The 13,969-nt window shown below is 44.7% G+C and overlaps 1 protein-coding gene across 1 annotated transcript in view; it reads right to left on the reverse strand.

Moving 5' to 3' along the window:
- Positions 1–13,641: 13,641 nt before the first annotated feature.
- Positions 13,642–13,969, reverse strand: part of PODXL (podocalyxin-like) — a 14,519-nt gene continuing 14,191 nt past the window's right edge. The window contains exon 8 of the mRNA XM_009582082.1: positions 13,642–13,836. Coding sequence (XP_009580377.1) covers positions 13,642–13,836 — 195 coding nt within the window. The remainder of the gene's footprint in view (positions 13,837–13,969) is intronic.

Consider the following 13,969-nt stretch of genomic DNA (forward strand, 5'->3'; position numbering starts at 1 on the left):
AGTGATCATTTTTGCCTGTAGGGGAAAATTGAGGTTTGTGGGTTGTCTGGAATTAAAGATGATGGGTTTTATTTTGGGTTTCGTGAGAAAAGGGTGGAGGTTGTTCTTTGCTCATTTGTAGCTAGTCATGATATATTGCTTTATCCTACAACTCCATCCTCAGCAGCTGAATAACTTGGCGGCAGGACACTGGCACGCGTTGGGGTAATAGTAATGTATGTGTCTTGAGTCTTGTAATCACAGTGTGTCATGTGAAGGGGAGCACGTGTTACAAATTATCTGTCTCCTTGTCCCAGAGCTGGGCTGACAGTAGTATCTTAATTGCATCTGATATCTGGTCTAAAACTAAATACCTAAATGCCTATCTTCGGTTCTCTGGATACTTCCACTTAAACCTGACAGGCAAGTGGGAACCTCAGAGAAACCGCTGGAAAACGTGAGTGCAGTCATCATCTGCACCGGCCCCTTTTCAGGGTTTGTTCTGTTTTCACTGCCGTGCTCTTAAAAAAAACCACGCAGGTCCTCGCAGAGCCCGGCAGAACTGGGTCTTCCACCACACGCACACCCAACCTCTGCAACCTGACTCTGGGTTGGGTGTAGGATTTCTGAAGCAGATTGTCTTCGTTTACATGCACCTATGCTTCTGTGTGTGTTTGTCAATGTGTAAATGTAAAGAGGATTGCTCCGAACAGCTTGTCTCGTTCCTATGTAGTGCAGTTCATTCACTTTTAAATGCATTTTAGACCTAGATCTGAATGTGAGGGAGGTCTTTTTAGCATAAATCTCTTTGAAAGCAAGCTGATGCATATGCATAGAAAATATATGCTTCCTCGCTGAAAGCCTTCTTTATAAATAAGGTAAGGGCTTGGTGCTGCACTATGAAGTGGAATGAAGGATACGCATACCCAGCATTAGAAACTCTTCGCATTCGGTGTCAGCGAGCATTCAGTACAAACTGGCAGATGTAAATATTTATATGAGACTGCAAAGCTTTATGTCCAGAAATGTTCGTGCCGGTAGGGTATCATTGCTGCACTCACTGTGGCTACACGACTCCTGTTGAACTTGATGGAAGTCTTGTGTGTGCAAAGATGATTTGAACTCTTGAAATAAAGAGTTAGTGAAGTGTCTTTTTCAGAGCTCGAGTGTCTGCTTGCTTTGATTGCATTGTATTGCCTCTTTATCATGTTCTTTGTGTGACTTTTGTAGTCCTGGTACGTTAGAAATAAATTTAAAAACTCATACTAGTGTTTAATCACTTAGAAATGAACAATATATTAGAGGCTGGGCTTTGCTTTGTCTTCAGGGAGGACTATACAAATAGAGCATTTTTAAGTAACCTGTAACTTGAGACTGTTTAGACATTGTATACTTCAGTGGATGGCAAATCAGATGTCTCTGGAAGAATCCACTCAGTACATAGTGCAGTAAATGAAACCTGATAAAATTGTTTCTTTGAAACATTGCATACTTTTTTTTCCAGTGACATGGAAAGTTTTACGTCACTGCTAGGCTTTACGATGTGCTACCTTTGCTGATGCTTTGTTAACTAGTTAAAGTAGAGCTTATATGGTACGAATGTAGATACCGACGGTGCTATACCGGGGGAATATTCCAGTTGAGGCGTTGTTTCCATTGAGATTGAACTGAGCACTTTTAATGCAACCAGCCAAAATGCCGCAGCTCTCTAGTACTTAAAATTTTAGTGCTGTTGTGCTCCCTTATCACTTGATTTCATTGCCTGTGAATTCTCCAACTTCAGCCAGATGATTAACTGCTTTTTGTGACAGTTTAATAAGAGCTTGGTTGATTAGAAAACTTTTACGTGTACACCTTCGGTGACTACGTGTGAGGCCGAGCCCAAAAGATAGAACTAGACTGAGGAGCCCGGGTGAGCACACAGTGGAAGTTTTTAGGAATGCCAAAAGCTTTGTGAATGGTGTTACTGGTGAGCAGTGCATCGTGTCAGGCTTGGTTTGTGTTATAGAAATTTGATAAAAACTCATTGTCCTCTGCGTTGGGGGGTGCATGCAAAGCCTGACAGCCTGGATCAGTTTTTTGTAGCATAGTGTAAATGAAAGATTTGTCTGAGCGAGGTGAACGTTGCTTCTGCAGGACTGACAATCCCAGCTAATGAGAGCACTTCAGGATGATCAAATATTGACCTACCTTTATCCTGAGCAGATCGATTTCAGCTCGCACAAGTACAGTTTATGGATTACAGCTGGTGATTAACCAGCAAAAACTATTTGCTCAGCTTCGGAGTATTTTTTGAGCAGCAGAGGCACCCTGTGGCCAGAGAGGTTAATCCAAAGTGAAGATTTCTTGTGGCTTTGCCAAGGGTCTTCCCTGGTTCTGTGTCCTTAAAGCTAGGAGTGAAAATTAAATGATTTCTTTGCATTGGTGTATGCTACACTACCTGATTTAAAAACTAATTAAAAATTCTGAGCAGTGAAGTATAAATTTCCTTTCAAAATAAGCCAGTTATTGACAAGCAGTTACAGGGAGAGTTTGACTTTAATTACATGCAGATCTTTAAAGATACTGGTGATATTCCAGGGAGGCGTTAGATGTGAGCATTACAGAAATACTGAAGTACAAACAGAAAAGAAACCTACGTGATCTGAAAACAGCCACCTGAAAATGTTTCACAGTGCATGCAATGTTATAAATACACAAGCGGTACGTGAAAAGTCTTCGAGCCTCACCCTTACTGCCTGCAGGCTGTAGCAGAGACAGCCTTTTAGCTTAGACAAGGCAAACATACTGTATTTGCCTTTACCTTATATTATGAAGTGACTTTATGCGGTGTTAAATCCATACACAATCTTTGCACTACAGTAGTTTATCTCTAAATTATGTGTTAACTTGTAAATAAGGTATTGCAAAAGAAAGCATCATTACTTGTCAGAGAGGGACTTATGATTGGGTTCTTTAAAGCCAAAGTTACAAGGTTCTGGTATATTTTTTTGAAGTTGTAGGAAGTCAGGGTGGAATAAACTTGATACAGACATCAAGACTTCAGTCCTGATTTAGCTTTTTTTAAAAAATCCTTTTGAGATCCATGAGTTTGGTTCTTCACTGACACTGGCCTTCAGCATAGTTGCCCTTACAATGTTATTCAGTAGATCATCTCTTTGGAAAACATGAAATTATTCCTTATGCAAAGTTGTTCCTATCAAGTGACACGTTTTCCTAGAGAAATAAAACTCTTCGGATTTGATTTTTGGTCACTTGGGTTAGGCATTAGAATTAAGTGAGTTTCTTGATGTTTGTCTTGTACAACCCGTCATAGTAGTCATGAGGCAGAAATCCTTAAGACTTCTTCCAAAATGACTTCTCCAAGCAAGTACTGCTATTGCAGCGTGACCTAACACATTCTCATGTGGCAGGTGGCAGAAGGACCTACTTAGATGTTGTTGTTACAAATGAGGAGACTATAGCCACCTCCTTGCCCTTTTTTTTTTTTGAGGGTCCCGTTAATTAATATTGCTCCTGGGGAGACCTGAAGGGTGATGCAAAGTAGTTATTGAAATTAGTTGTAGCTTTTCTCTTCTGGCTCTTTGAAAGATAACATTTGTGATGTATTTATTTTTAAACATCTCTTCCTTTTGCTGAGTGTAATGAGGAAGGAGAACTTTCTCTTGGAAAAGTTTAGTTTGCCCTTTTTCTAGTCAGCCTCCCATATGTGTTGTTTAAGTAGTGATATCCAGTTGTGTAAATAAATATCTGGGATTTGGTTCTATTTGCCCAGGATGGCTCTGTGCGCACACATGGTGTATGCTAGCTCAGGGGTCACGCTGGAGGTTCCTACCAGAAGATCGATCAGCAAAATCGTGCTTTAATTTTGGAAAATCAGTCCGTGAAGACCCAATTGGAAAGGCTTTTCTAAGGTATTTTCCTTGTGCAGTGGCAACTAGAGTGAAATTAGGAAACTTTTCCAAAGAACATACTAAAGCTTGTCTGTATGAAGATGGTACTGGAGTAAAGATGCAGTGAGAGGCTTAAATTAGATGGCTGACGTTTTTTGATTATAATAGCCTAGCCTGAAAATTTAATGACTGAGGAGTCAATGAGCAAATAAATTGGACCACTTATTTGGAGGAGAGCGGGCTCTTTGCAGAGGCATTGGGACTAGTGGCAAGGGACTGTGATAGCTTTATCTGTGTTTTTCTTTAATCAGCGGCCACAAGTGTCAGGATCTCCATTAGCTGTTTTTTCTTCCAGAAGAGACTCCTTCCAAAGCAGAGTAATGACTCTGGAAGAGTGTTTTCCGTAGGGCTTTGTGGAACAGCTGTTTTCGGAATCATTTTCCTGGTGCGTGCAAATTTGTAGAAGGGAGTTTTCTTTGTCACAAAATTGTACACCACTCTTGCCCTGCTGTGCAAACTTGAGTGCTGCAGGCAATGAGTGATAAATTCAGAGCAGTGTTCTGAGGAACATTTGAAACTTGCTTGTTTTGCTCTTACTGTAAGAAAGATTAGCATTAATGCCGCTTTTTTCAAATGCAGGAGGGTGGCAGGTACGTGTCACGCTAATACTATTAATACTCTTGCTGCCTCCTGTATTTCAGAATTGAGAAGGAAATACTTCTGTAGAGCTTATCGAATAAAACTTTTAGTATGAATTAGCGCTGTGCGACCTTAAACTTGAATGCTCCTACATCTCTGTACATGCAGTAATTCTGTTGATGTAATGCTGTGCTGCTTCTGGGGAAAATGGCAAAAATAATTAGATACATTTCCATTCAGTACCTTTTGTTTTTAGAAGTGGAAAAATGTCTTGTGAAACCTTGAGTCCCGGTGTATGCTTTGAATTTTAGCTTATTAATTGTGGTTGGCTCGGAGTTAAGGAATGTTTGGCTATTGTCAAGTGAAGTCCTGACAGTAAAAGCAATTCATGTATGTCTCTGGAAGTGCTGTGTTGTTTTATAGCTGTAGTTATTACAGAAACAGAGATGGGCCCAGTTAAAAAAAAATTAAAAATTATTGCTGTTCTGATTAGGGGAAAAATTGGAGAAACTCTGAATGAGCTTGGCCAATTTTATTAAGTACATATGATAATTTGGAGATGGGTCTTATTTTGTGAAAGGAGATTTTTAAGAACAACTGTATGACTTGTTCTTGATATAGATTGGTAGTAGTATATAAGCTGTAAATATTATTGAAATGTAAATATACTATCAGAAGCTTGTTAGTGTATCTAAATGCCTATGGGTATGGTAGACCTGATCATATCCTGTCATGGAAAAGGTTATGCTGGAAATTATTCAAGTTGCGGTAATGACTTATAGGCAAAACCCCTGTTTTACTGAAAGCCTCTATTATAATGAAAAGTTGGAGTGGAAAAAGTAGGTTTACTGTACTGGAACCGTTATAATAGTACATGGCTCAGCACTTGGATAAATTGACTCCAGATGCTTTTATCTGTAGGCAACGGATGCAAACGCGGTTTTAGAGTGGAAGCCAGTTAATGACCTGCTTATTGCCGTTTGAGAGTCGCACAAGAAAACGTCACAGCTGATGCCAACAGGTATACTTTTGGCGTTCCTGGCAGAGGTCGAAGAACTGGATGGAGTTTTGGATTATCCGCGTATGCTTTGGTATATGTAAACCTCTGAAGAGGATGGTGGTTGCGGGGGTTGTATATAACGCCAGCTTGTATGGCTTAGGTGTAGAGGTCTGCAAGGCAGCATCTTCCCCAAGCACAGATCCTAAAGGTAACATATTGCTGCTGTCTCCTTTGCTTTCGTATATTTGAACTTGATTTGTTAGTGATGAACTCCAGATACTTGCTGTGACCCAAATTCAGCACTCTGCTTCCAAACATCTACATCCACAGACTTGCTTAAGCTGCTGTCAGTGTATCCCTTCAGTACCCTGAAATGTTAATTTATACTTGGTGCAGACAAAGGTACATGTTGTCTTGGCTTCCAGCCGTTTGCTAAAAGTCAGCACAGCTTTTACTGACGACCTGGAAACTGTAAGTATTTGAGTGCTGTCAGAAATCAGTTGACTCTGTTCAGCTCTAGTGTGGCATCACAGTTGATTCCTGGGAAAAGTGGCGTGAGTGAATAGCTCAAAACTGGCTCTACCAGGTTAGATTTTTGGTTTTGCTACTAATTTGAAAGGAAAATCTATCACTGGCATATATGCTGTCCAGCATGATGGTCAAAGCATGGTCCCTTGGGAATTCCCCCATTTATTCTGACTTTTTCTTTCCCTGTCTGACTGTTCACTGCTATTAAAATGCTGTGCCTTCAGACTTCCCTCAGTTTAATAGAGTATCTATGGGAGAATTAAAGGTTAGAGCTGTGTGGTGGTTATAGAAACGTCAGGTTCTCCATGTCACATCATCATACTCTAGTTGCTTCCTTTGCAAAACTCCTTACTGCTGCCTCTGAAACAGTCAGGGAGCATCCTTGTGATTTACGTTGCTCTCCCCAAGGGCTGTTCCTCCTCCGGGGTAAAGACGGGGAAGCGTGGGAGCTGAATTTCCAGCAGCAGCTCGGTGTGTTGTCAGTGTAATGCTGACCACTAATACACCTAGTTACTTGTGCCCCTCCATGACCCACCGTTCAGGGCTGTGATAAGCCTTCCCTCCTGTCTCAGTAGGGTTTGTTTTGCATGGCACCAGGAGTGTGATAGCTGTTTGGCAGAAGACAAAGATGATTATACCAACTCTCAAGTTCATTTAAATAATAGTCCTAGTTTTCTGCCACCTGCTTTTGTAATCCCAAATCTTTCACCAGTGGAGGTGAACAGCTAGTAGTTGGGGTGTTTGGTTTATTTCTGCAGTGTAGCCGGGCAGAGGGAATGGGAAGAGGAATAGGCTCGGGGATAATGCAGTGATAGCTCATGTGAGTATGTGTTTAAGATGTCTGTCTTTGTGGAAGGACTTCGAAGACTATTAATAAGTAGCTCTGCTATTTAGAGCTGATTTTTTTCATGCGAGCTGGATGCTCTGCCTCTTTTTCAAATGGAAGTGATGTAAGACCAGGATCTTCTAGTCCTGAAGCTTAACCTCGAGCTTTGGCCCTCTCCGCTCCAAAGACACTAGAGAGACTAATACAATTGTTTTTTTCTCCCCAGTCCCCCTGTAGCGATTGCAGGGAAGCCAATTGTGCTTAAAACTGTTCAAACATACTGGAGGTTGTGCAGCACAATCAGCTATCAGACCAGGTCTGGCAGTCTTAAGGCATTGTTAAAATCTAAAATGTTCTGAGCTTTCTGATGAAAGTTGCTGGTGAGATTAAGGGAGATTAGCTGCTTTTTAATTAATATGATGGTGGGAAGGCTAGACCACAACAGTGGCTCCAGTGGTTACAGCCTTCTCCACATCCCAAATACCAGTGGACAGGTTTTTTTCCCTAATGATGAGAAAATACACTTTAAATATCCTGACTTTGTAACTAGCTGCCCAAGGGATTCAATCCATTACTTTGTGTTTCACTAAATAGAAAAGCACTGCAGCGTGGGAACAGGGTCTGTTCATTGAAGGAAGCCACTTTGAGGCTGAAAAGTGATTTTTTTTTTTTTTTTTTTGAGGTTCTGACAAAAAGCTTGCTCTTAAAAGGGGAAAATGGCTCTTGTCAACCTGTGCTTTCTCAGTTGCAAGTCAATGACTTCACTGCAAATAGTCGGCTGGTCCTTCTACCTCTGCTTACCCTGCAGAAATACGCGCCATTCAAAAGGTGACAGCCTGATTTCCTACCCCAAGCAGTGCAGAGAACTCCTGTACTGGAGAAGACTTTTTATCTGACCGTGGAGGAGATAACTATTGTGTCGCTGACTTGTTTTCCGCTCTCGTCTGCCACGGTAATTGGGAAGGCAAACTAGCAGTGGAGGCTGAATATTTCCTTCATCTCTTCCTCATCGTTCGTATCCTTCCTTCCCTCTCTCCCTCCCGTTGATATTTTGATGTGCAAGATGCTTTTCACTTCAGAAGCTGCTGTGCTGGGTAGTGGAAAAGAAAACAAAACCCTAGTTATTAGTAGCTGTTAGTATTTACCAAAGCTATATTTTCTGCTATGTCTTCCAGCATACCCTCCTCCACAGCAGGAAATGAGGGGATGCTGGGGAGACCAAAAGCAAGAGAAAAGAGCTTAATTATACCAACAAATGTGTTCATGGGAGTCTTGAGTCTTGGAAGCCTCCAGCCTTGCAGACCACTTTGCCTAGGGCAGAAAATTAAAGCCCGTTGGCTCATTCTCAGTTAATGGGAGACGATGTTCCCATCCTTGTGGGCTGGTGGTCACGTGCGTCTTGTACATTTAGAGGCTGAGATGCAACGTGCCTCATTTTAGAAGTATGTAGTGTTGGTAAACATTTTCCCTTTGAGCGTTGTCCTTTGAAACTGCTGAAACAACCTCTTGTTGATAGCATAGGCAGGATCAGGGTAGCTTGGGGTTAAACACTGCTAAGCTGGCTGGCTGGACACCGTAACCTGGTTAGGGGTGCTTTTTCAAGCTGTTTCTTTGAGCTGTTGCCTCTACTTTTACTGTAGCACTATACAGTGTGGTGGTTGGTTTGTCTGGACCTTCGATGTTTGTTACCTCTTCCTCTGCACCCTGATGTCGTCCCCAAAAGCTGATTATTCCCTTTGTAGCGCTTGGAGTTGTAAGTGTCCGCTCCCTGTCCAGAATTTGGCCCTTTTTTGTGTTTTGACATCTGATTTGAAGCATTTGCATCTCTACAGCAATCCCGCAGACTCTGGTGTCCGTCTGAATTCCCTTTGGTGTCTGTCCTGCAGTTGTTGTCTCGGACACCTGACCACAGGAGAGCTGAACCGAGAGGTCCAGACAGCCCTGGGCTGGAAAGAAGCGTCTGTGGGGCGATGAATGCTGTGAACTGCACACACGTGTTCTAATTAGCAAGTCAAATATTGACTAGTCCTGTGTTGAGCCCATGGTGGTTACAGGCATCGTTCCCGCACTCTGGTGATTCCCTATCCTGCCCTTTTCTTTACAGCTAAATGGATGATCTTTGTTCAGCCTGGAGTGTTAATTTTCTTCCTTGGCATAAATCATCTTTGATAATTTCTGGGTTGATATGTAAGCCCCATGCTGTACATAAATGAATGAGTGATATGAGGAATATCTACAAATGTAGTTATGCTGTATGTAATGTACATAAGGAGAGAATGTATTTTGTTCATTTTTTTTCTTAATAAAAATATATATGCTAGCAAGAGTGTTTGTTTAAGATCTGTTTGTTCTAACATAGCTTTGCTTCTGCGAATGGAAAAATGTCTGTGAAGGTCCTGTAGTGGTGCAGAATTGTGAAGCCCGTGGTGCGTTATGCTGTTCCTGCTGGAGGAGCCTGCCGCGTCCCTCCGCGCTGCAGAACAGCGGAGAAGATACCCCATTCCCTGAAATCAGTCATGGGCTCGGTCGGTATCCCATAAATCCAGCGTGTGCTTAGCAGTGGCAAAAACTTTTATTGGGGAGGAACACGGAGTTAGAACATAGACTAATGCAAACCACCAACTTCTAATATTTAAATGAAACCAAATTCCCTTTTTTTTGTGTGTGTGTTTTCCCCTTTGCATAAGTGGAAACTTAACCTGGAACACAATGTTCTATTTTGGGCACTTGAGGGCAAATGGAGATGCTGAACTGCCCACGCTGCTGTTGCCCTTGCTTGACGGCCCTCCTTCGTTAGGCTGCTTTGGCTTAGGGGTGTGAGATTTGATTCTCTCCTCCACAGCCTGACCTAAGTGTGAGGGGGGGGTTGCAGGCTAGGATGAGTTAGGATGAAACGCAGAAACAAGGGCAAGCTCCCTCTCCCTTCCCTCCAGCATGAGCCTAAAGCCACTACTAGTTCAAAGCGGAGCTCTGGCTGCAGTGGGGCTGCCTGCACCCACATCGGCTGAGCATCCCACCCTTCTGCATTTTCTACTTTTTTAATTCAGGGAAGTTTTTCACCGCTATCATACTTCCTTCTGTATGGGAAAAATACAAGCTTCTCCATGGTTGGCTACCTCTGATGATCGGAGTTGGTTTTACTCCTGCTCATGCAATGTTTTCGCATGTTCTTGCTAGCAGGACCGTGCAGAGCCTGTACTGGGTTTCCAAACAAGCTCAAACCGTAGCCAGTTGTAACAGGTAGGTAAAGGATAGTTGTGGCTCTTGAGCACAAGCTCTGCTCCCCCCACCCCTTTTCACTCAGCCAAGAAACAAGTCTTTTACATAAGAATGTTTATTGACAGAAATACATGATGCTTTCAAAATATATTTGTAGGAAAATGCAAGAAGAATCTCTACAATCCAGTTCCTCAGTAAATTCCAGTGTAAATCAGACTCCTGTCCCCGTGAGAGATGCTGCTATACAGTACGTAAGAGCTCTATTACATGTGCAAGGTTCAACGGGTAGCCGCCTTGGGAAATAGGTTCTCCTTCTGCAGTCCCTTATGGATTATGTCTTCTCCTGTATGTCTTCTGTAGGCAACAGTCACAGGATCAATCTCGTCAGGTGGGTCATGGCACTGTCAGCAGGAGATAAATGGTCCTAAAATATTTACACCATTCCTTGTGAATTTGAAAATAGAAAAGTCTCTTGCAAGGACATCTGAGCTGCTTGTAGAACTCTCACCGAAAGGTAAGAGCAATAATCTCTTTGTACAATGTGTCTGATGCTAAAGCTGTTCTGGGGGAGAGAAGAGGAGTGTGAGGAAGGGAGGAGGGGCAGGGAGGGAGGAAATGCCTGGATAGATTTTTTTTTTTTATTTATTTTTGGTCTAACAATTATGGCTACAGTCTACAAAGGGAAGGATTAAGGCCAAAGATGCTCATCACTGCATTTCCTACCTGATTTTTTTTTTTTTTTGCAAAAACAATGTTCTCAACATAAAAAACGTACTGTTTTTTCCGTGGAAATAGTTCTTTAAATAGGGGAAGGAAAATCTACTATAAAATATTAGTGGTTTAAAAATATGGTGTCTGGAAAAATAAATAAATGTACAATTCCTATTCAAATATAAATCACTGTAAGCACTTGCTGAGCAGTTAATATCTTCACTGGTCTCTGCTCGGAAGTATTTAAGGTTGCTTGATCTCAAGCCTTCGTAGGGTTTTCTTGGAAAGTCTTTGGACCTGATTCATTAAAGCACTTTGGCATCTCTTCACTGGGAAGGGGGATCTTAGGCACATGCCAAAACCCGTTTGCCTGGAGATGCTCTGCCAGGGGCGTCTTTAGGGCAACAGCAGCCCCGGCAGCCAAAGCCTCGCTGCTGCCCCGGGGTTTTGCCGCGTTTATTTTCTGCGAAGGACAGAAACGCGAAGTCACCGACCCGCCGCTCGTCTCTTGGGGCAGCTGGGAAGCAACGCGCTCGCGAAAGCAATTGCGAACGCCGAGACCGGTTCTTTGAGCCTTGCTGCAACGTTAAAGAGCTGAACTCGATGCTGCCGGCGCGGGGACGAAGCCGTGGCGTGGGGTTATCTGGGTGGGAGGCGTTTTCCTGCTTCGTGTCAAATTTTGATCCCCTACCAGACTTCTAGCTTTTTCTTTCTTTTTTTTTCTTAATTTCCCCACCCTCCCCCCCCCAAATTACTTCCCCATAGTGCAGTGCACAGATAAGTGAAGTGTGCTGAATACATTGCTAATGAATAGCAGGAATATTTACATACAAAAATATATAGGTTTGAACACTTCAAACTCTGCCCTTCGGTGCCAGGGAGAAGGGCCAGTCCCTTTGAGAAGATGCATCTTCTGCCAGCTTCTGTCCTGGGGCTGAGCAAACCACCCCGACCCTCTCCTTCGTGAGTACTCCCGAGAACCGACTTGACCTAGGTTTCTCCAAGCTTTCCATTGCTCAGCTCCGCTTTTCCCCTCGTTCAGGGCAGCCACGGGAGGGGATCCCCATCGTGTTGACTTGGTGGCAGAGCCCGAAAGAAACCACCCCGTTGTGCGTTGGTGACTGCACGGTTTAGAGCAAGCAGGGGAGAGGAAGGGCTGTGCTCGGGCATTGCTCTTCATCTGCAGCTCCTCTGGCTTGCAGAGGGCTTGGGACCACCACCATCCTCATGTGTTGGGAGATGCACTCGCCCAAATGACCTGCTGGTCCTCTCCTCTCTTACCCATGTGCTGGAGGATGGAGCCTGGCTCTGATCCCTGCCTCCGCCGGGGCTGAGCTGCTTCACCGAAGCCAGAGCAAAGGTGCCTGGTGTGAAGCTCTCCCCATCCTTTTAGAGCCACGGAGGAGCTGTGATGGGGAGTGGAAAATCAGAAATGGCCTCAGTCCAGCCACTTTCTGCTCCTGCATATTTTTCTTTTCCCCTCTAAAGACTTACGGCAAAAGGAGACCTGGACGAGAGACCACGGGCTGCAGGACAAAGCTCAGTCCCAGCATTGCTGCTGAGCTGGAAGGTTCTTGGCAGGTCTCTTATTTTACTGGCTTTTGAAGAAGAGCTTGAGAGTGTGGACTGAGCTTATAAACCTCGTGGGGAGGAAACACCAAGGGCTGTACCGATGGAAAACCCTGAATACCACCAAGCTACCTGGCTCGTGCTTCTGTTGCTCTTTTATCTCTTCTGCCGCTCGCGCAGGAAAACACGACCACAAAAATCACAGACCGTCACGGTGCGCGTAACCCACGGTCTCGGGGGAGGATGGGTGTGGGCCGTGAGATGCTGCTGCATAATTACTGGAAGGCAATCAACACTTCTGTAGGGCAGAGCTGGTCTGCGCTGGAGCTGGGTTCCTGCACCACGAAACCCCCAACCTCGTGCCTGGGCTAGCAAACAGGCACCACTCTTGGTCTCATTACACCCTTCCTAGGAGGGATGAACTCAAGGAATTACTCCTTTTCCTCCCCTTTGCATCAATACAAGAAGCTGCTGTGCCTCTCCTGGTCTCCAGCCGGGTGCAGGATCTGTCCCGCAGCCCTTTGCGGTGCAGCCGGCGGTGATGCGGGACTGAGCATCACTTGGCGCTGCTGCATCCCCCCGTCCTGCCGGGTCTGGCTGCGTTCGTTTGCCTGTGGCACAACGTGGGGCTCTTGTGCGTTTTAGCCGGCAGTTTACGGGGAGGGGATGGAAACTGGATTAAAAAGGAACGGGCCGTTCCAGCTTTTTCCGCTCGATACCTGGGAGTTTCATGTTGGGGAGAGCAGAGCGATGACTAAACCGCGTGGGCCAGAGGATTTTTCTAGCTCTAATTGCCAGGTGCCGGTTTGCTGCTGGGCGTTGTGCTCCCTCTCCCATCCTATTTACATTTATTTCTTTTTATTTTTTGAGCTGCTCTATAGCTGGAAGCTGCGGTTGGACGCGGGACAGGAGGGGACACACTGAGAGGAGACACCAGCAGCTCTTCGGGAGCAAAGCCACCCCGTTCGCCCACGGCTGGTCAGGTCTGGCGTGGTAGATCCTGCTGAGCACCCGCGGGGGATGGAGGATGCTTGTCTGGATGCGGCCACCGTGGTGGCTTATGTTGACAACGTGCCCCGGAGGTGTCCCCTCGTGTCCCCTCTTCTTCCATCCTGCACCCCACGTGGTGGCACGAGGGGCCATGATCAGTTCATTAAGGGACTTTCTGGGGTTTGTTGGGAATTTTGCCTTATTTTGGAGTTGTGTGTGTGTAGGGATTATGGGTGGGGTTTTTTTTTGGGGGGGTGGTCGTTTTTTGCTTGATCGAGTTCTGTATCCTATAAATGTGTGTCCTCCTCTTCCTCCAGGTCCTCCTTCATGAGGGTGTCGAGAGGAACGATCCAGCTGTCCCCCAGCTCGCCGTTGAGGTTCACCTTCTTCTCCTGCATTTCGGAGGAGGTCTCCATCACCTCCAACGTGGGGTTATCGTGGTAGCCATTCTCCATCGTCTGCAGCTCCTCGGTCAGGCGCTGCTGCGAGGAAAGAAAACCCAGAAACCCTGGTGAAAAACACCTTGTCCATGCTTTGCGTGCCACCTCGGGGCCATCACCTCCCAGCCAGCCGTGGCCACTGCCCCGTATATAACTACGTATATGGACTTTCACG

Source organism: Fulmarus glacialis, unplaced genomic scaffold (genome assembly GCF_000690835.1).
Source record: "Fulmarus glacialis isolate BGI_N327 unplaced genomic scaffold, ASM69083v1 scaffold5290, whole genome shotgun sequence".
In the NCBI taxonomy this organism is placed as follows: domain Eukaryota; kingdom Metazoa; phylum Chordata; class Aves; order Procellariiformes; family Procellariidae; genus Fulmarus; species Fulmarus glacialis.